At 50.5% G+C, this 21,842-nt stretch overlaps 1 protein-coding gene across 2 annotated transcripts in view; it reads right to left on the bottom strand.

The window, feature by feature from the left end:
- Positions 1–1,852: 1,852 nt before the first annotated feature.
- Positions 1,853–21,842, bottom strand: part of Sh3pxd2b (SH3 and PX domains 2B) — an 86,503-nt gene continuing 66,513 nt past the window's right edge. The window contains exons 8-14 of one of the 2 annotated variants that reach the window (XM_052758987.1): positions 19,406–19,510; positions 18,065–18,148; positions 15,800–15,917; positions 12,183–12,409; positions 10,186–10,235; positions 8,900–9,025; positions 1,853–3,562 (exon numbers count right to left, since the gene is read on the bottom strand). In XM_052758987.1, the coding sequence (XP_052614947.1) occupies positions 2,021–3,562; positions 8,900–9,025; positions 10,186–10,235; positions 12,183–12,409; positions 15,800–15,917; positions 18,065–18,148; positions 19,406–19,510 (2,252 nt within the window). In that variant the 3' untranslated portion in view covers positions 1,853–2,020. The remainder of the gene's footprint in view (positions 3,563–8,899; positions 9,026–10,185; positions 10,236–12,182; positions 12,410–15,799; positions 15,918–18,064; positions 18,149–19,405; positions 19,511–21,842) is intronic. The other variant, XM_052758988.1, reaches the window with a different exon arrangement.

The following is a 21,842-nucleotide window of genomic DNA, read 5'->3' as shown; positions in this document are numbered from 1 at the left end:
TGTAAAACAGCTTCATGAAAGCTATTCAAGAGAAGGTGTTGAAACTCAAAAAAACACAACAAAAGCTATGAGGCTTCCTGCACGGTGGGGTGTGTGCGTTGCCTTGAAGAAGTCTAAGACTCTCTCAGCCTCCCCTCTCCCTACTGCCTCTCTCTCCTGAGGCCCTGGGCATAGACTAAGCAGGAATGTCCTTCAGGAGGGGCCTCGTACCCTGGCCCAGTACTCTGGGCTGGGGGGTGGAGGGTGGGGGACGGTGGGGCTGAGCAGAGGAAGAGAGCCATGTGCCACCATGGGTCAGAGGGGCTGGTCAGGTGGGGGCGCAGAAGAGATCTGCTTGCACAAACTCTTTGGCACTGCAGGTAGGATGCAAACACCTTGAAAAATGGGCTTTGCGGTTCCCAAAGCACAGGTTAACAAAAAAAGGGTGTGGTGTGAGTGAGAGAGATTCCTGGGGTAGGCATAGAGCAGGACAGGGCAGCCTCTTCTGCAGGGTCTTTGGGATGAGATGGAGTTCTGTTCTCTCAACCCCACCCCTCTTTTACAGGAAGCCTGTTCATAGGCACAAGTTGCTCTGGGCTGGGGGCTAGAAATCTGAGTCCTGATTTTAGCCCTGTGATAGCTAAGCAGACCTCTTGAGGTCCCAGTTAAGTCTATTTAGTCAAAATAGGGAAGGGCTGCCCTGGGCAGTTCTCCAGGAAACCACCTGCCAGGGGCAAGAGTCTTGGCTACTGCAGGGTCTTGGCTACTACTGCTCTGCTCAGTTTACCACAGACCCGGCTGCTGGTCCTTGGCTACCAGAGCCCTCTTTAAACCACCAAGAGACACTGCCTCTGCTCTCCGTATTCCCCTTGCCCACATGGGGTACCAGCCTACAAGCTCTGTACCAGCTACCAAGGATCCAGGGCATACCCTGCCCCGGAGAAGCAGCCACAAGTCTATGGCAGTCACTACTGTCCCCTTGCTCATACCACAAGGAAGCCCCCAGGCCATCTGCCCTGGTCAACCCGCCTCTCCTTCCTCACCGGCTTGTTCTTGCCAGAAGAACATGGGTGTTGGAATCAGGCAGGCCTGGACTCAAACCTCCTCCCCCTCCTCTTCCTAGCTGGTACCTCCTGGGGCCCGTAGAGCCCACGTTCCCTCATCTGGAAAATGGGTGTGATAGACGGTGGGGGCTGGTTGAAGGTTTGGACATGAAGGCAAAAGCCCAAGGGCAGTTTGGCACCTACTAGGGAAAAAAGCTCTCACAGGCTGTATGCCTTGCGAAGGGCCCCTTATTTAAACAAACTTGGAGACTTGTTTTAGGGACTGGGGGAGGTGGGACTGGGAGGCTTTTGTAATTTCAAAGCCCTGGATGGACCAGAGGCTGCAGCAGTGAAGTGAGGCATGCTCCTTCAGGACTGATCCCCGTCCAAGGCCGACGGGAGGCAGGATGAGTGAGTGAATCTCCAGGATCACTTCACGGAAGCTGCATCTGGTCAGGACGTAGAAACAGAAAGCCTGGAAGCTGAGTCCTTCAGGACACGGTTCTTCCGGGTACCAGGCATTCTGGGAACACTGAACAAAGCCACTACCGGGCTTCCGGAAACATGGAGACGTTAGAGTTGTCACAGGCTGTATAGGCTGTCCCTCTATGCCACATCTGAACACTGGGGTGCAGTCTGGAAGCTCTCCAGGTGACAGGTCTCAGTCCTGGAGATCTGAGTGTCACTGTCCTGCTCCTAGGTGACAATGCTATTGGCTAGGAGGACGGGTGCTACTATAGAGAAAGATGTTGATGTGATTTCTACCTAGCAAAGGCTGTGTGGCTTTCGAGCCTTTTGGGGGTGCCACAACAGGAGAATCAGACCCCAGGTGACAGGACATCTCTGCACCAAGCATTCTCCACTCTGGGAGAGAAGAAGCCACAGCACCCCAGTGGCCTCCTTCCTTGAAACTGTGTGGAGACTGATAAATTAAGATGCATATTAAATACATGGGAGAGGCCGGCAGGGACTGCGGGGTCTCTGAGCAGGGTGGGAAGCTAAGGTTTCTTCCGGAGGTAGTTGGAAGGAATCCAGCCTTCCCAGGAAGGAGCCCCGCTGAGGACCTGGCAGAACCACCAGCCACTGCTGTTCTTCTCCCGAACTTCAAACACTGTCCCTTCTTGGAAGCTGCTGGTGTCTTCGTCTCCTTCAAAGTTGGCCACAGCCACATACAGTGAGTCCTTTGGGCCATCGGCACTGAGGAAGGAGGCTGCTTTCTCTCTGTTTTCTCCCACCTTGCCAGCCAGGCGTGGCCCCAGCCCACCTTTGCTTCGCATGTCATCCTGGCCTACCGAGGAGGAGTTGGTTAGGAAGGGTTTGGCTTTCGGAGGGACAAGGAGGGCACGGCCTGGGGCAGGAACTTCCCGGCTTTCGTTGGCTTCACGCTGTGGTCCTCTGACCTCTGGGAGGGGCCTGCACGACAACGGTGACGAGGAGGTTTTCTTGGGGGGTGGGGGTCTCCGAGGTGGGACGACGGGTCTTTGCTGGGTAGCTTCTTGGACAGGCATAGGCAAATTTTTGGGTGCAGGGTCTGTGGTCTTAGCCGGCCTGGGAGGGGCTCTGCAGGGTGTCTCCTTTGGACTCAGCCCATCCTGTCTGCCAGACCTGTCCTGACCACGGCCCTCTGCTGGAAGGAAGCTTCGGCTGAGAGCTGCGTCATGGCCCCCAGCAGCATGGTGGCTCTCCCCATCCAATAAGGCTTTCTCCTGGGACTTGGCAGGTCTGAGCTTGCTCCTGAAGTTGTAGATGTCCACTTGATCTTCCCTCTGAGCTGGCTCCGTCTTGGGGGAAGGAATTGGTTTGGGCCTAACCTGAGGTCTAGACTTCAAGAACAGATTTTGGGGAGTGGCTTCCGCCTTCTCCTCGGGCAGCTCGGCTTTGGACCTGGGGATGGGACGGAGGTTGGGCTTCTTCACTTCCTTGGCCAGCACCTTGTGGCCACACTCCAGTCCCATGTCGTTTTTCAGTGGGAACAACTTGGTTTTGTCGGGTTTGGGCTCTGGCTTCTTGCTGTCCCGGGCCGGCGAGGCATGCTTGGCTGGAATCATTGGCAAAATCATGCCAGGTGGCTTGGGGGAAGAGCCCCGGAGTGGTTCCATCTTCTGTCTCTCCCTCTCCAGCAGCTCCTCTTCGGACTTGATGATGGACTCTTTGCGTGGAGGGAGGCTGGGCTTCTCCTCCTGTGTGGGGTCTGAGATCTCCTCATAGCCTGCTGATGCAGACAGGTCTGAAGATGCCTTTCTTGGGGCCTCTTTTCCCCCTTTCCAGTCTTTGGACCACAGCATCCCAGAGTCCATAGCACCATGTGGTGCCTCGGGCAGGGGCCTGGAGGGCCCCACTGCTTCTGGACCCAGATTGTTCTCCATTGCAGCTGCATCCCCAAGCCGGAGCTGAGTCATCTCATGAGGCAGGGGAGCCAGGAAGTTGGGCCTTGAGGCACTGCTGGTCTTCTTGTACTTGTCAATGAAGGTTGCTGGTGCCCATCCCTCCTTATCGTCCATCTGAATGTACCACCAACCACTTAAACTCTTCTCAATCACCTAGGAGGGGGACAGGAAAAGTGCTTAGTAGGTCTGATACCACAGCCCAGGCGGGGTCCGCAATTTATGAAAGAACCCACATGAAACAGGCACCCTGGAAGCTGTCCTCTGAGCCTGCAAATTCTCCTATGAGGTCTATGCTAGACCAGTGTGGTGGTGTGGATGACAATGACCCATAGGCTCTTTATATTTGAATACCTGGTCCCCAGTTAGTGGAACTGTTTGGGAGAGAACAGGGGGTGTGGCCTTGTTGGAGGAAGTGTGTCACTGGGGGTGGGCTTTGAGCTTTCAAAAGACTTGTGCCATTTCCAGTGTCTCTCTCTGCCTCTTGCTTGTGGATCAAGAAGTGAGCTCTTAGCTGTTCCTGCTGCCATGCCTTTGCTCTGCCATCACGGACTCCTAAAACCTGAGACTGCAATCCCTGCTAAAGGCTTTATAAGTTGCCTTGGTCATGGTGTTTTGTCACAGCAATAGAAAAGTGACTAATACAACCAGCTATGGACACTGTATCAGGACACCTCATTGAAGGTGGATTCTTGTCCATATTGATTTTTGAGATGGGAGTATTGCTATACTGCCAGTCTAGCTTCTAAGTCCTGGCTCCAGCCATCCTCTTGCCCTAGCCACCTGAATAGCTGGGATTGTAGGTGCACACTGCCATATCTATCAGGTTCTTGTCCACTTGTGGATTGTGATGAGGACCCTTTGAAAGATGTGGCGGACAGTGCCTTAGAAGGCACCTTTGGGGGAGGGGTACTTACTGACATCCAGACCCTCTGCACCCTGGGCTTAAATTCCCTTTCCCTCTGTGAGGTGGGAAGCTACAGGGATCTATGGGCAGCTGCAGGCCAACTTGGGAGGACTAGGCCACCAATGCCTCCTGCTGCAATACCAAAGAAGTACAGGGCAAAAGCCACAGAGAGGGAAAACTGCCCTTGATCCTGGCTTCTTCAGCTGAACACGAGAGGAGCTGGCTGGTGTTTACAGCAGCTACGCCATATGAAAAATGGGAATCTTTAAACACAGGAATCACACTTAGGGCGATGACACGCTATGCCTACATGCAGGGGAACAGAGGCCAGAGGAATAAAGTGAGTTCATCTCTCTTTTCTCTTTAGATTTATTTATTTATTATGTACACAGTGTTCTAGTCTGCATGTATGCCTGCAGGCCAGAAGAGGGGAACAGATCTCATTTTAGATGGTTGTGAGCCACCACATGGTCGCTGGGAATTGAACTCAGGACCTCTGGAGGAGCAGCCAGTGCTCTTAACCTCTGAGCCATCTCTCCAGCCCCGAGTTCATCTCTTTTTTTTTTTTTTTTTTTTTTAAGATTTATTTTATTTATTAGGTATACAGCATGTATGACTGCAGGCCAGAAGAGGGCACCAGATCTCATTACAGATGGTTGTGAGCCACCATGTGGTTGCTGGGAATTGAACTCAGGACCTCTGGAAGAGCAGTCAGTGCTCTTAACCTCTGAGCCATCTCTCCAGCCCCCGAGTTCATCTCTTATCTCCATCTCTCCCTCATGCCCATACCCACTGAATTGAATGGTGGGTAGAGATGCTGATGTTATTTAAGATTTGATGTTCCCTTTGTCTTTTTGATCTAGTATCATCCGAGTGAATTCTTGGAGATGAGTGACACACAAACTGTATACTATTGGCTGAAGTGTGCCCCCGAATCCCTGTGTGAAGCATTCACCTTCAGCACTCCAAATGTCCTTGCCTCTGGATGGGGCCTTTAAGGAGGTAACTAGGTAGAAATGGGTCATAAGAGCAGGCTCTAGTTTACTAAACTGATATCTTCAAAGGAAGAGATTTGGAAATACAGAGTAAGGGACTGCACGTCCCAAGAAAAGAAGCCACAGGAGATACCAATCCTGCCACGCCTTCATCTTAGACTCTAGCACCATGAGAAGGTAAATCACTGGGTTTAATCTAGCCCATCTGAGGTGTTTTGGTATACAGCAGGCCTAAGAAAACCAGCAAAGGCAATTCCCCAGCAGGTTCTGTACACAGGAAATGTGATGCTCATGACCTTCCTGTGATCCAGGGACCATCATCCCTTTCTACAAATGCAGAGCAGAACCTCAGGAGAGCTGAGGATTGGGAAGAGGGTTCTGGAGAGAGTGAATGGTGGAGGGGAGCACGGAGGGCGAGCAGCTGGGCTCTGAGTACTGCCAGACCCTGCCTCTTAGGAAGAGCCAAGCCTGGCCTGAGGAACTGCTACAGGAGTCACAAGGACTGAGGCCTGGCAGGAGCGACAGCGGGCACAGACTCAGCACTGGGAGACCAACTCTGGGGCCTGCAGTCCTGGGTGTCAGCTCAGAGCTCTGCCACGTGAATGACGACAGCAGCGGTAACACCCAATGGCAAGACTTACTAACGCCCAGACACGCAAGAGCGCCCCATCTTTGTGAAAGCAGCAACTGCACTTGGTGGGTGTCACATTAGCCAAACAGAGGGAAGGTCAACCAAGGAAAGGATGCCGGGGACAGGCAGGACACGTGAGTCTAGCGGACTGACAAATATGTGACTGGTATGCTATTATACTCAGTAGTGTGGGTCCAGTTAATGTCACTGCTGGATACATGGCCTTCATCAGCAATTCAACTCCATCACTAAGCCAGCGTGAGGGAAGCTAAATGGGACAATGATGAAGAGAAGATGCCAGTGTGGCTTTGTGACAGACACTCAGGGGAAAGGAGAGTGGCAGAAACTCCGGCCATTTGGTTTTTTTTTTTTTTTTTTCTTTTGAGACAAGGTCTCACTAGGTAGCCTGTGCTGCCCTGCAACTTCCTAGGAAAACAAGGCTGGTTCCAGCTCATAGAGGTTGGACTACTTCTGCCTCTTGAGTGCAGGGATTAAAGGCCTATGTACCCGTGCCATCTCCTATTTGGGTTCTTGTTGGTAGACAGAAGCCACGTGTTATGATGGAAGAAACAAACGCAAGGTCGCTAGAACCAAAGGAAAGGAAAGAACCTGGGCTTTAAAACCAGACAGATCTCAGTTCGAGTCTCTGTTCCACCTCTCACTAACTGCACCCTTAGGCAAGCACTGACCCACTCCCTGAGCTGCATCTGTGAGACAGGCTGACACCGATCTCCCAGGCCTCCTGTTGAGCACAGTTGTCAAGTAGGTAAGGCACCAGGGAGGTGCCTACATCAACAGTACAATCGCCACCGCCACCCCACTGCCATCTCAAAACATGTTTGAAGGATAAACAGGGCGGACAATGAGCGAGTCTCACTGTAGCCTGGCTGCCAGGAGCTTCTGGATGCATTAATGAGCGTGGAGGCCTGAGATTATACAGATATGAACCAGAAAGCAAAAGAGGAAAAAGGAAAACGGTGTATGGAACTCATCACACGAAACAACAACTGTTTAAGCCCCAAGCATTAGTGGCAATTATTCCCTCAAAAAAAATCCACCGGTGGGATCTATCAGCATCGTGGAACTGGAAAGCAAAAAAGTCTCGAGGTGGGTGGTGGCGATGATTTTGTTAAACAAAGCTTGACATGGCTGAGCATGGTGGCACACGCCTTTCATCCCAGTTCTCGGGAGGCAGAAGCAGGCGCTGAGTTCTAGACCAGCCTGGTGCACACAGCGAGTTCCAGACCAGCTAGGGCTACAGTGTGTGTGTGTGTGTGTGTGTGTGTGTGTGTGTGTGTGTGTGTGTGTGTGTGTGTGTGGAGCGTGTCGTGTTGGATATGAGTTTGTCGCTGGACCAGCTTGAGCAAGAATAGAGGAGAAAGGTCAGAAAAGAAGAGGAGCTGCAACAATTCCACTGACGCCCCCCGCTTTCAGTGCCGATGCGTTGCAGAGATCCTGAGGATCCCCGGCAGACTTCTGAGCATCCTGAGCCGGGGTGGCAGCGCTTACTGCTCAGTACCGTGGGTTAGTAGAAACTGCAGGCGATACACTGTCAAAGGATCTCCAGCTTTCATGAACTGAACTGAATCCAGGGTCTGTGTGTGCACACCAGCCTTACGCTCTACCACAGAGCTGTGCCCCCAGCCCAGGGAATCTGTGTCTTAAAACCACACGGTGGTTTTCAGCTCTCAGGGGAAGAAGGCTTTCATAGCCTACATGGTTTCAAGATGGAATGGACACTGTCTTCTCTTTATGTAACACATTAGAGGAAAGAAGTCATGAATCTGCAGCCCAGATCAGAGGGAAGTAGGGGGTGGATCAGAGACTAAGAATCCTCAGGTGACTCCTGGCAGTTTCTCAGAGGGCAGGGAGTTCTGCAAAGGGAAGGAGACAGGGAGGCACTGAGGGAGGTGGGGGCAGGAGCAAGGGCATGCCTGGGAGTAACTAGCATGTCACGACACAAGCAGCCAGCCTGGCTGGCCTCTGCCCTAGGTCCCGTTCTTGTATGGGAGACTGTAGGTGGCAACTGTGACCCCCCTGCAGGCTGGGGTCACAGAGATGTGACACTGCTCCATAGTTGGCTCAGAAGGCTCTGGAAGCCGATCAACCTCTTTTGTGTATTTCCACGGACTGTCTGACTCAGAGCTGCCTTGTCTTTCACTTCATTCTATGATGCTCAACAATGGGACCCAGGGCCTCACATGTGCTAGGAAACTGGTCGACTGCTGAGCTGTAGCTCCAGCCCCTGCAGCCCAAACCAGGGACTGACACCATGGAGTAACTGCAGTGAGCATCAGTAACAACAAAAAGAATTGACAACCGAGGAAAAAGATAATCAGTGGTGACAGCAGGAGTGCAAGTTAAACCACCATCCTCAGACAGACAGGGAAGAACATCAAGTCAATCAAAGGCCGGTGAAACAAGAACAGGCAGCTGCAAAAAAAGAATCCAGCCGAGCGGGCGGGCGGGCGCACGCCTTTAATCCCAGTACTTGGGAGGCAGAGCCAGATGGATCTCTGTGAGTTCGAGGCCAGCCTGGTCTACATAGTGAGTTCCAGGAAAGGCACAAAACTATACAGAGAAACCCTGTCTCGAAAAACCAAAAAAAAAAAAAAAAAAAAAAAAAAAAAGAAATGGAAATACAAGCCAGCCACAGCCACACAGGGACATATATTGTATGATTCCACCCTAGTGAGAAGGACTAGGGGGTTGAGGTAAAAAGGGCGGTGCTGGCTGGGGGGACAGGGTTTCTGCTAAGGGCGTCGGAACTGGAAGGTGGTGATGGTTACATAACTCTGAGTAAAATAAACCACTGACTTTTACACTTAACTTGGCAAACAGTTCGGTAGGTGATTATGACGATACCTTAATCAAGCCGTTGACCTCGTCTCCCCTGCCCATAGCAAGAGTACAAAGAGAGAAGGCAATGCCAAGGAAGGATTGACAGCTGGTGTGCTCACCTCGACCTTCAGGCCGGCCTGGAAGCTGATGCCGTCTGGGATGGTGGTCTGGAACTCTGCAATGGTGTAATATTCTTCTTCCACCTGGGGCGGGATGGGAGGCTTCGGCAGGTTGAGGCCTCGAGGCTGGCAGGATTACACACAGAGCTGACTGAGTCAGGGTGGGATGGAGGGACTAGGGGTACACAGCACCACCACTGAAGGGGTACTTACTGGGAGGCCTAATTAGTCTCTGAGGGGCAAAACAGAGGATTTGACTGTCATCTCCTAGTTGAGATCTCACTTGCCCTTCAAATTTACAGTAACAGGAGCGACATGGGACATTCCGGTGTATCAGGAGAATATGAGAAAACATAAAAGTGTCTGACTGTAAGAGGCAGAGAGGCTGTGGGAAGACCACAGGTCTTTGAATCAGACCCATATGGGCTGGAATGCTGATGAAGGGCCATGTCAAGCCTCCGCTTCATCTCCTGTACAGCGGGCATCCTAACACTACTGGCCCGGAACATTGCTATGACGATTAAATTTGGTACTGAGTGAAGCACCTGGTACATTTACGGTGCTGGACAGGTACCCAAGAAGTGGCAGACGTTTTCAAAAGGCCCCTTTCCAAATTGCTTGTGATCACTAGTGCTTTACAGTTTGAATATCTGTATACACAGTGAGACATCCTGGGGATAGGATCCAAGTCCAAACACAAAATACATTTATGCTTCATGTATATTTAACCCAACTATAACATTTTACAATATTTTTAGTGCACCTGTGTTTTGACTGTGATCTCTCATGTAAGGTCAGGTATGGAATTTTCATTTCACTTTTGGTGTCATGTTGGCATTCAAAGTGTCAAGATTTTGAAGGATTTTAGGTTTTTGGATTAAGGATGCTCAATGTATATTGGTTAAAAAGGTACCTATAGGCAGGGCATGGTGGTGCACACCTTTGATCCCAGCACTCAGGAGGCAGAGGCAGGCGAATCTCTGTGAGTTTGAAGCCAGCCTGGTCTACACAGAGACTTCCAGGCTAACCAGGGCTATAAAGTGAGACTGTCTATAAATAAATCAGTGAATTAATGAATTAATAAATGGACCTATAAAGTTAAAAATGGATCAGAATACTAGAATGTCACCACTGACAAATCTGTGCTGCTAAGCTTGGGCCTGCTTCACAAGGGTGGCTGCATGAAAAAGAACTGCTTGGAAAGCACTGGAACAGGTGAGGTCTGGAGGATAACCAGACAGGCCCCAGGCCAGGAAGGGGGGGTCCCAAGGCAAGCGTGCACTTACAATGGTCATGTCCCGGCGAGGAGGGGGTCTCTGCCTCATCTTTGGTGATCCTATGGAGAAACAAGACTTCACTCACATGCAGAGTTCCACAGACAGTTTCTCAGTTGTGGGAGCTAGGTGGGGTCTCATCCCTCCCTCCTCTGTCCAGGAGCCACATGTTTGTGTTTCCACGAGCCTTCATGAGAACAGCCTGATAGACTCTCCTCATGCTAGCCTCAGGACCCTCCATCAACATGGCCTTCCCTGGTTCTTTTCTACACGTGAACCATAGGTGAATGGTTCTGATCCTCAAGTAAAGGGAGGCTGTCCACACAGGGCATAAAGCATGGACTCAGAGCCTTGCAGGGCTGGGCCCAGACTCATCCCAGCACACACAAAGCTGCTGTTTGACTCTGAGCCATAGGTCCTTTTTTTTTTGTGGAACAGCCGAACGCATACCTCTCTCTGGCAGCTGGGGTAATGTGAAATGCCAATTTCCATGTCTACTAGAATACTAGAAAATACAACAGAGTGCTAGCCAAGACATTTAGCTGCCTATATAAGGACTACCTTGCAGCTTGGTGTTGCCATGTGACTAAGTCCAGTGGAGGATGAGGGAAGGTGGAACATTGAGTTCTTTCACTCCTTCCTGCCTGTCACTGGCTGGACAGTGATGGGTCACACTGAATGATGAGGTCAACAGGAAACAGATGCAGGAGACCAAGATCCTTGACTGCACGGAAGCATCATCTCAGCTATAGACACAAAACTGCTCTATTGTGTAGAATGGAAATGAGTCTCTAGACCAAATGAGCCATTGTTATTAGGTGTGTGTGTGTGAGGGGTGTGTGTGGAAGAGACTTTGATTTAGCATCTGAACATCCTAATAAAGTCATGTTACTTCAGATTTTCATTAGGTCCCGAGTATTAGTGGACTATGCTCTTGACTATGAGAGTCCAGAATCACAGAACGAGACCTGCCGTGGCCTGTAGCACCCATGAAGCTCTTTGTACTTAAGATGGTAAGAGAGCATGGAACTCGGCTCAGTGCCCTCATCTCTGTGAGGGGTTGGAGTCCATTCTCCACAGATTCTTGCTGCCTTCAGGACCAGCACAAGATGCTGGGCACTGTGTTGAGGCCACAGTTCTAAGTACAATCCAGACGAGTAACCCTGCTCATGGGTGTATGGCGAATACTAACAGTAAAATATATACAGGGAGGCTTTGAAAAGCAAGAGGGGTGAAGTACTGTGCTGGAAGCAAACCCAACATGGGGTTGACTTTTTTCCCCCTGGTTCACATAGGAGGCCATGGAGAAGACTGGAGGGTATGGGCTTGGGTTCAAGCCCCAGTCCCACTGTTACCAGGTGAATGACCTTGGTCTCACCACCTATTTTTCTGATTTTTTTTTTTTCAAGACAGGATTTCTCTGTGTTGTTTTGATGCCTATCTTGGATCTTGCTCTGTAGACCAGGCTGGCCTCGAACTCACAGAGATCCACCTGGCTCTGCCTCCCGAGTGCTGGGATTAAATGTGTGCGCCTCTACCGCCCGGCTATTTTTCTGATTTTTATCTGTAAAACAAAAGTAGTTCCTCAAGCCAGGTGGTGGTGGCATAAGCCTTTAATCCCAGCACTCGGGAGGCAGAGGCAGGCGGATCTCTGTGAGTTCGAGGCCAGCCTGGGCTACAGAGTGAGTTCCAGGAAAGGTGCAAAACTACACAGAGAAACCCTGTCTCGAAAAACAAAAAAACAAACAAACAAACAAAAAAAGCCGTCCCTCAAAGGTTGGCAGAGGAGCCAGTGAGCTAACCAGGAGATTCCTGACACACACTAGGAGCTTATCATCATGATTCAGTGGGACAATCTAGGTTCTGTACTCTGCTGGGTGAGTTACCCAAGGTCCCCAAGTTTTTATTTTAACCTGCAGGACATCAACAGATGGCAGGTTGTTGCAAGGAAGAGGTGCTCGAAGCTCGACAGACCTCAGCTGTCTGGAGCAAGGGTGGGTGGCACTCACTCTGCTTAACGTCACCATCTGGCACCAGGCGACTTTCAAACCGGCCATCCCTCTGGTTGTTGAGCGGCTCCTTCTCCCTGCCCAGAGCATTCTGCTGCCGAGAAACACCATCCAGGTCGAGGGCCCCTGAGTGGGCAGATGAGCTGGGGCCCAGCTTTGGGGCCAAGGGCTCCCCGCTGCTCTTCTTTAGGTAGGAAGCAGGGGCCCAGCCCTCTTTGCCCTGGAACCTGGAAGGAAGGGGAAGGATTCTGGTCAGGTTGGTCCTTGTGTGTGTGTGTGTGTGTGTGTGTGTGTGTGTGTGTGTGTGTGTGTGTGTGTGTAGGCATGCCTCTATACGTCTTGTACAGGATGGTGGTTGTGGTGGTTTGAAAAAAAAAAATAGCCCCCAAAGGGAGTGGCACTATTAGGAGGTGTGCCCTTGGAGGAAGTGTGTCACTGTGGAGGTCGGCCTTGACGTCTCATATATGCTCAAGCCACGTCCAGTGAGACAAACCACATCCTGTTGCCTGCAGGACAAGATGTAAGAACTCTCCGTTACCCTCCAGCACCACGTATGGTTGCACACTGCCATATTCCACCATGGTGATAATGGTCTGAACCTCTCTGAACTGTAAGTCACCCCAATTAAATGTTTTCCTTTCTAAGAGTTGCCGTGGTCATGGTGTCTCTTCAGAGCAACAGAATCCCTCACTAAGACAGTGGGACAGTGAACTGTGCATGTGGGCCAGAACATGCAATGCACTGCCCTCGGATGATGCCTACCTTAGTCTTTTTTTTTTATGATTTATCCATGTATTTTTATGTAATTTGCATGTATGCCTGCAAGACCAAAAAGAGCATCAGAGAGAAGAGAGGTTCAGATTACATGACAGATGGCTGTGAGCCACCATGTGGGTGCTGGGAATTGAACCCAGGACCTCTGGAAGAGCAGCCAGTGCTCTTAAGTGCTGAGCCATCTCTCCAGCCCCCTACCTAAGCCTTTACACTAGCCTTCCAGGTCTTCCCCACCTGGTCTCCACCTGTCTCTCTCAACAGCTACTGTGTCCCACACACCCCTTCCACTTGCATCTCCCAAATGCTCCACTGCTCGTCACTTCCCCCCATGGCTGCTTTGGGTGGGCCGCTACCTGGCAAGCTCCTCCCCTCCCTCCTGGTGGCACCTGCTCCTCTTCCCAGGCTTTCCTTAATGTCATTAAGTCTTCTTCTGACATCCAAATGAGGCCCAATCTCCACAATGGCCCTCTGGCTTCCGCACACCCTGTAATCCCAGCACCTGCAAAATGCACTTGGTTGTGGCTTTCCTGTCTCTAGTTAGAATATGAGCCCCTGGGGATGAGCAACTGGGATCGGTGAACTCAATAAAGAAATGAAAGGCCAAGGGGCCAAGTCGCCCATCTCAAATCACATCATGGGCAAGCAGCATCAGAGCTGTGCCCTATGGTACCACTGTAAGGGTGACAACAATCACAGCAGTGACAGCCAGCACTCATGGCACCTCCTCTGTCAGAGCTGCCCTGAGTACTTTACAGCTGTTAGTGTGTTTGAGGCCAGCCAACCTTGGCAGGAGGGAATGCAGGTCCAGCCCCCAACCCCCACTTCCCAGCAAAGCTTTTTAAGCACCAACGTGACCCCACCAATGGAAAATTCCACACTTGACTTCATGTGATGGATCACAGTCAAAATGCAGCTGTATTAGATTTGCATGAACTCATCTTCCAGCTGTGCTTATACAGTGTATATGTAACACAGTGAGTGAATCGGGTTTACCCACGGCCCTCCTCACCCCCAAGACATCACATTACACATATGCCACATTCCCCAAAGATGAAAGCATCCCAGATCCCAAAAACTTCTGTTCCCATTTCAAATAAGGGATTTTCAACCAGAATTGGGATCTGTTTAAAAGATAAGAAGCCTGAGACCCATTGGTGTTAAACACCTCACTCAAGTTTACAAGCAAGTCTGTGGCAGGAATAGGCCCAGACCTCTTAACTCGTTGTTTGTGAACCAGCAGCCCCAGCCCCTGGTTCAAAGCCTCACATGGACAGACAGGGCTCTGTGTCAGCTGACACAAAGATACTTAGATGTGAATGGTGTAGTTCCATGTTGGTGGCCACTGAGCTGAGGAATGACAGGGACTCTTGACACACCAGCTCACTATCCCTAAAAAGGGTATCGGTGAGGGCAATAATTGCCTAATTCTCACATGGCAGAACTTGGGTTTCATAAATAACCAGTCAGGTCTGTCTGGACCAGAGATGTACTGGAGGAAGCCCACACTGGCTCACCAGAGCCCACTACATAGACTTCTTCTGAACTTCACATTTAGTGGCATCACATTGGTGGCCTGAAAGTGGCCACAGGACAGGTATTTACACCATGGAAATCAGCCAACCCCACTGAGAGCTACTAGAACCTCTCCAAATAGGTGCTCACACCTTTGGAGAAAAAGGAATAGACCCAGCTGACTAGTCAGGATATATGGCAGAGCCAAATCTCATTAAGAATCACTTAAAGGCCGGGAGGTGGTGGCGCATGCCTTTAATCCTAGCACTCAGGAGGTAGAGCCAGGAGGATCTCTGTGAGTTTGAGGCCTACAGAGTGAGATTCAGGACAGGCACCAAAACTATACAGAGAAACCCTGTCTCAAAACAAAACAAAACAAAACAAATATAATCACTTAAAGAAGCAGGCAGTGGTGGTGGTGCACGCCTTTAATCCCAGCACTCTGGAGGCAGAGCTAGGAGGATCTCTGTGAGTCCGAGACCAACCTGGTCTACAGAGTGAGTTCCAGGATAGTCAGCATTATGTAGAAGCCTGTCTCAAAACAAAATAAAACCCCAAACAAACAACCCAAACAACAACAAAACAAAACTACTTTAGAAACAAAATGGCCTGGGTTTCAGTGAAAAACAGGTCACTTGTAACTGGAGGCAAATTTACAAGGAGATAGAAATCTGTACAATTAAGCATTTGTCAAACTTAAAAAGCCTTCTAAGAGGGAGTAAGTCTTGCTTTAAGTGGAAAAAGCTAGCTAAAATGCAGCACAATGCACATCTTCAGGCCATCATTTGGGGCACAAGGCCATAAGCACAGACAGCACACATGGGAGCGTGAGCAGGCTCTGGGGCGAGGAGGGCACGGGTACCGATACTTCCCAGCTTTGGAGGACCCTTAAGCTCACCCTGGTAACTGCCCCCTGAACTCCAGAGCTGTGAGTGCCAGGGTATGTTACTCTGCAGCACGGTACCGTGACAGTCACATGTCATTTAGTGATTGGGTGATTTCTGAGAAATGCTTTATTAGGTGACTTCTACCCTGTGCAAACACCATTTTACACGAACTTAGACAGAGCAGCTCACTACACACCCAGGCTCTGGTGTAAGACATATAATAGTGTTCTACTCTCTGAGGCTTGGAGAACTCAGAGGTTTTGCCTGTTAGGACTTTACAGGAAAGCTATGGGCAGGGAGGGAGGCCAAATCACATTAAGATGTGTCCTTTCCCAGCTGAGGCAGAAATGTCACCTGCCCGCAGTTTCTCACAGATCTCTGTGAAGCTGGAGCCCATGCTAGACCCAGAACCCACCGAACCACAAGGGAGGCACAGGCAGCTACCTGATCTTCCACCAGCCTTCCAGGTTCTTCTGGATGACCTCCACCACAGCCCCTCGCTCTAGGTTCATTTCGTCCTGGTCACGAGCTGTGTATGGGTAGATGACTGTATACTTCTCCTCTGCAGGGACACAGGGTGATGGGGTGAGAAAGAGACCGGAGGAATCCAGGATGCTAGCTGTGAACTGGGATCACAAGGAGAGAACTTCTCTGCGAGATCTCTGGCTCCCCAGGCTCCCGCTGAGCTCTAGAGGCCCCAGTCCTTCTGACGGCCTTGGCATTACAGAACCTCCCTCCTTTCCTTCCAATCTGGACCTCAAGGTCATGGTCCATGACTTCATGCAACATTCAAACCCACAGCATCTTCATCTCCCTCCCTCAGGTTAGCTCCCCAATTCCAGGAATTACCTCTAACTCTACTTCCTCTGGGAAGAGTATGAGCTCCATGAAGGCAGAGATTGGTCTATGTGAGTCATGTCTCTGTCTCTGGCACTGGACTGTGCCTGGAAAAGCTGGTAACTGTTTTATGAATGAGCCTCTGTTTAGGGAGGGAGCATGTTCTGAAACCCCCCTGCGGGTTCACAGAGTGAGTTAAGCCTCCTGCGCTCCTGCTAGCTCTTGCTTTATGGAGACCAAGAGTCCAGACATAAGCTGAAATTGCCACCAAGGAGGGGACAGAGAGCACGTCTCATGACCTCGATGGTGACTAGAGTCTACTTTTTACTGGCCATGTTGCAGCCCTGATCCGATCACGCTTATTACCTGCATGGCTGGGTTCCTTCCCGACCCACTCTCCCCACAAGCCACAGCACCGCCCTGACAGCCCACACTCCTCCGAGAGCCATCCCCCACTGTGTTACCACAGCAGCCCAGAGGTCCTGCTCAGTGGCAGACCCTGGGCAGGATGCTTGGGAGGGTAAGGGAACAGTTCTCATTTCCAGTGTCTGCTCTGGCTGCTGACACAGAGAAACACGAACACATGTCCCAGGGGAGCCCAGCAAGGAGAAGAGAGGGCTGTTCTTAGATTACATTTCAGTTCATAGGTGAGAGGCTGAGCCAACCATGACCCAGTGCTCGTGCTTCTTGGGAAAAACACTTAAGGTATCCGTTGCCAGCCAGCTGCTGCAGAGGAGGTGGGAAGCACTCAGGCAGTTATTTATTTATTGAAATGGCCTGCTGACCGACTGAGGGGGCTGTGCTGACTTGTGGCACACATCTTGTGTTCAGCATGGTCAGCTAGTTCCCCTTGTGCTGATTCAGCAGGTACCAGGCTGGGGTAGGAGGGAGGAAGGAAAGTGGGATTCTGCCGGCCAAGCACAGTAGTTTTGTGTGGTTCAGGTGGGAAGGGGCACTATCTGGGTCCTCATCTGAGTGCATTCAAACCCATGAGCTCTGGGTCCCCTCAGGCTCCAGCTGGGAGGGTTCTCAAGCTGTGGGATTCCAGAGATGCTGAGTGACTCCAGACTGAGCTCAGAGTCTGCACAAGCAATGCCTGTTTTTCTGCTCGTGGTTCATCCATGTGCAGTAGGGGTGGCTGAGCCCCTACCTCCTGGAGGGAGATGTGCCTATGACCCTGGTCTAGTCACAGTACAAGGCCTGGCTATTGCAAATTGGTTCAGGGATGGCACACAGTGGGAGGGCTAGGGGGAACCAGTCTTAGTGCTTGTGCTGGAGGAGAAGCTGAGTTATTGGTGACTATCCCCGACAGGTGCCTGGGATTGGAAATAGAGCTGTGTCAATGAAACAGAATAGGGCATGGTGATGAGGGTACATCCAGCCTTGCTTGAAGCTAGTTCTAGCCTGGCTTTTTAGTGACACTTCCTATTCCTTAAAAGACAGTGTCTCATTCATTATGCAGCTCAAGCTGTCCTCAAACTCATGATCATCTTGTCCCAGCCTTCAAGTGCCTGCCACACATACGAACCACTCACCACCAACCTGGCTTTTCATACTTTTGGTTTTGCTTAATCTGGTTGATGTGGCTTCCTCCTGTGACTCAAACAAGTCTGGTAAAAGTAATGGGGCTGCCCAGTCACTATCATAGAAGACCCAGGCACCTTTTTAAACTGGGACACTTCAGAGCCCCAAGGCCGTCAGATACCCCAGGCCCACTCCTCCCCATCCTGCATGCTTGCACACACAAGATGACAAGATCGTGTTTTTCACATGCAGCAGACACACGCAATCCCAGAGCAGGGAATTCATGCAGATAGATGCAAGGACCTGGCTCCAAGCACCAAATGCAAAGAAATCTCCAAGGGTAGGCACCTTGACGCCAGCTGATGGCATACAAGTCCCCCAGAGTCCGGCGGCGACCCACAGACCGGGGCAGAGAGCAGTACCTCCAGGAGACTGGCCAGGCAGCATGTTGGAGGGAGGGCAGAAGGCAGAGTTAAGAGACACGGACTCCCAGGGGCTGTAGGTCTGGGAGCACCTAACAAGGTTCCCTAGGTGCTGAGTCTATTCCCAGTTCCAGGCATCCTGAGAGGAGGTGCCTGGGGAATGAGTGAAGAGGTGTCCAGTAGACATTCTATTCCTAGAGTGATTATACTGATAAACTGTCACAGTAGAGGGAAAGAAAACGCCCAAACCTGTAGGAAGATGTGCTCTAGCTGTGTGGCCCTGGGCAAAACCCAGCCTTTCTGAGCGTGACTCCACATCTGTGAAATGGGGCTAATAGTTTCTTCTCAGGCATGCAATCACAGACTGTGTAAGGAGGCACAGGCTGCCATCAGTGTATCCCCTCCCATTAATCTGAGCTCATCCTGTGGTAGCCTGTGGTAGCTTGGCCCCCAGCTCCTGGAGGGCCATAGAAGCAGAGCAAACAAACTCTGCAGAGTGTCAACTCAATGCAAAGCCACACTCGATATTTGGGTGTGTAAATTTTGGGGTTTCTAGACCCTCCTCTCTTTACCCCCTTTTCTGACATACTTCATTTGTCTCTTTGCTTCCTCAGAGCCACCCACTGAACCCCAAAAACACTCCCCTACCCCCAGGCAGGATGGGGACACAGGTCACAACGTTTCCATGTTCAGCAGAGAAGGCTGAGGCTTAGAGAGGTGTCTCTGTCCCAAGATTACTCTGTATGTGGCAGAGGTAAGATTCACACTCAGGTCTGTCTGACTCCCAGACACTTGTGTGCTACCAGAGGCACTGAGGGACTCTGCTTTGGGAAGTTCTCAGGGAGAGGAAGCACGGGCCTCCGCATTGCTGGAGTGTCAGGCATCACCACATAGAACATCTACCATGAGATGTCCCCTGGAAAAGGAAGTGTGTGGGAGACAGAAGGGAACACTTACACCAACAGAAAAATCAGGCATGTTTAAACAGACAGGGTCAAAAGACTTGCAAATGGGCACGTACAGCTTGGTATTGTGTCAGTGTTCGAGAAGGTGTCAGCAGCAGTCAGGCTGGGAGTCCCATAAAAGGGTGAGGGCCTAGCTTTGACAAGACTCACCTAAGGCAGCTCCCACAAACCCATAAGGAAGCATGGGCTTACCCTATAGCTCTAATCCCAATCTGTTCACAGGCTCTGGACCCTGAGCTAGTGAGCTATCAATCCCAGAACAGAGGCTGCCGAGAGGGGGTGACCAGGAAGCTCCCTCCTACCTTCCTCAGGCTGGAGGGAAAACTCATCTTGCACACCGTCCTGTCCCTCGAGGCAGGTCGCAGGAACCCAGCCTTGCTCCTCAGCGGTGCTGACGAACCACCAACCTGTAAGAAGAATGCAAGGCGCTGTCAGTGGGGCAAAGTGCACGCGCGTGCGTGTGTGCGTACGTGTGTGTGTGTGTGTGTGTGTGTGTGTGTGTGTGTTGTGTGTTTGTGTGTGTGTGTAATAATCCAGCTGTCCTTCGGCACATACGGGTCTGTTTAGAGGTGCCCTGAGGGCGGCAGGTCCTCACATACAGCAGTCCCTCATATAAAGGGTACAGGACACACCTAGGACCCTCCCACACCCCTGTAGACTTGAACTCATCCGCAGGAGACTTCTGCCAATAGGATGTCAAAGCTGTCAACAGTTAGGCTGCATGTCTGGGGGTCACGGTGGGGGTGGGGGGGAAGCTCTGGACATGTTCAGCACAATCACATTGTTTTTTTCTTGATTATTTTCTACCCATAGTTGGTTGAATCCAAAGATTCAGAATCCACAGGTGTGGAAGCTGACTGTACATTCTGTTACTCAACAGTTAATGTTCAAGTTAGGCTAAAAAAATAACTAGTTCACTGGGCAGAACGCAACTGCCAATAGTAGGTACTAATTGCTAAAAAATAAGCTAACAAGAAACTTGATCCTGAGCCCGGGACAGGGATGAGGGAGGTCGCCCCGAGTAAGGAGCCTGTAAAACATTTGCCATTAGTAGGATGTGCAAAGGACTGCTCACTGTACTTGCACGATCTTGTATGACCTTCACATTACTGTCCTCACGGCACAATGAGGAAACTGAGACACAAAGAGGGTAACAGATGTGACCATGTCCATCAAGCATGTGGCAGGGCTGTAATCGGTGTCTGATCCTAAAGGCACTGGCCTCAAAAGGTACTTGGTGCGTGTCAAGAGGAATCTGGCCACAGGTCTGACTGCTTGACAGGCTTTACACTCACACCATGTGCTCTCTGAGGAAGGGCTGTTGCGGGTCTAATGGCCTCCACCTAAAGATGTCCATGTTCTAATCCCTCAGTATCTGGGTTTTACATTTGTGTTTACCAACCATGAAATAAAAAAAAAAAACACCTTAAAAAAAACCACAACTCCATGTGTCCTGAATACATAGACCCTTGATATTACTCCCTAAGCCAGCGGTTCCCAACCTTCCCAATGCTGTGACCCTTTAATACAGTTCCTCATGTTGTGGTGATACCCAACCATAAAATTATCTTGTTGCTACTTCAGAACTGTAATTTTGCTACTGTTATGAATCGTAATGTAAACATCTGATATGCAGGACATCTGATATGTGATTCCCAAAGGAGTCACGACTCACAGGTTGAGAACCTCTGCTCTAAACATACAGTAAAATAACTATTCACGTGGTACCTATATTACATGAAGCACAATGCCACTTAGGATGTAAAGTGTATGGGGGTTGTGTACAGGCCAAAAGCAAACTCTCTGCCTGTTTATATAAGGGGCTGGAGCATTATCTGCCCAATATAATTTCCTGTTTCACATCTTCCCTAGCAACCCATCCTGGCGGCCCAGGGAATGGGGACTCCTTTTTTCATGTCCCCTGGTATCTCCTTGCCATATAGCCTGCATACATCTCTCTTGGGAGCTAGAAAACCACAAAGAGTTAGGAACAGTGGAACTCCAGCTCTATAGCCTGTAGAGACCTGGGGACAAATGATCAGTCATTTGGAGTCTGGTTCATTCAGCTATAGCACAGAGATTAAAGTGATGTGTATTTTTCAGTTTTCATCCACGGGTCGCTATTCCCATAGGTTTCATGACTTAAGTGGCAAGAATACTCTTGGGGTACTTTAGGCCTCAGAAGACTGGGATGCAGCCTCTCTCTCTGTCCGCCTCCTGCCTGCCCCTTGCATCTGCTTTTTCTGCCCAATGCAGGCATGGAAGCAAGGATTTCCCTTCTGCAAGGAAAGTCATAGAAGCTAAAAATATGCTCTAATCTTTTCCATCCTGGAGCTCCTAGCTATAAAGAAATTAAATTATCTGACCTACTTTGATAATAGATTATAAAATCCCATTTTGGAAGAGTTCCTACCCCATACCCTGGAATACAAATACAACAGAGAGGCCAAGAAGAGTCTGGATGAGCAGCCTGGCTGGCTTCCCCAGCATCTATTAGCATTTGATCTGACCCCTTTTATTCAATCACAGGTCAACACAGCTGTCAACTGTGCAGTGAGATCTCTGAGAACCCCAGGGGTTTGGAGAGTTTGCCGAGCACAGAAGTTCCTGGAGGGTAGCACCCACAGAGGGTATGTGAGTCCAGGGTCTCTCCTACCACTTGCCTGAGCGTCCCTTTACCTATATCCTTTGGAGCATCCTTGACAATGGCCCTGCAGGCATGTTTCTCTTGGTCATATA

The sequence above is a fragment of the Peromyscus californicus genome, unplaced genomic scaffold (genome assembly GCF_007827085.1).
Source record: "Peromyscus californicus insignis strain IS unplaced genomic scaffold, ASM782708v3 Scaffold_3__1_contigs__length_106647218, whole genome shotgun sequence".
Lineage (NCBI taxonomy): Eukaryota > Metazoa > Chordata > Mammalia > Rodentia > Cricetidae > Peromyscus > Peromyscus californicus.
This window is presented reverse-complemented; position numbering and strand designations above follow the sequence as displayed.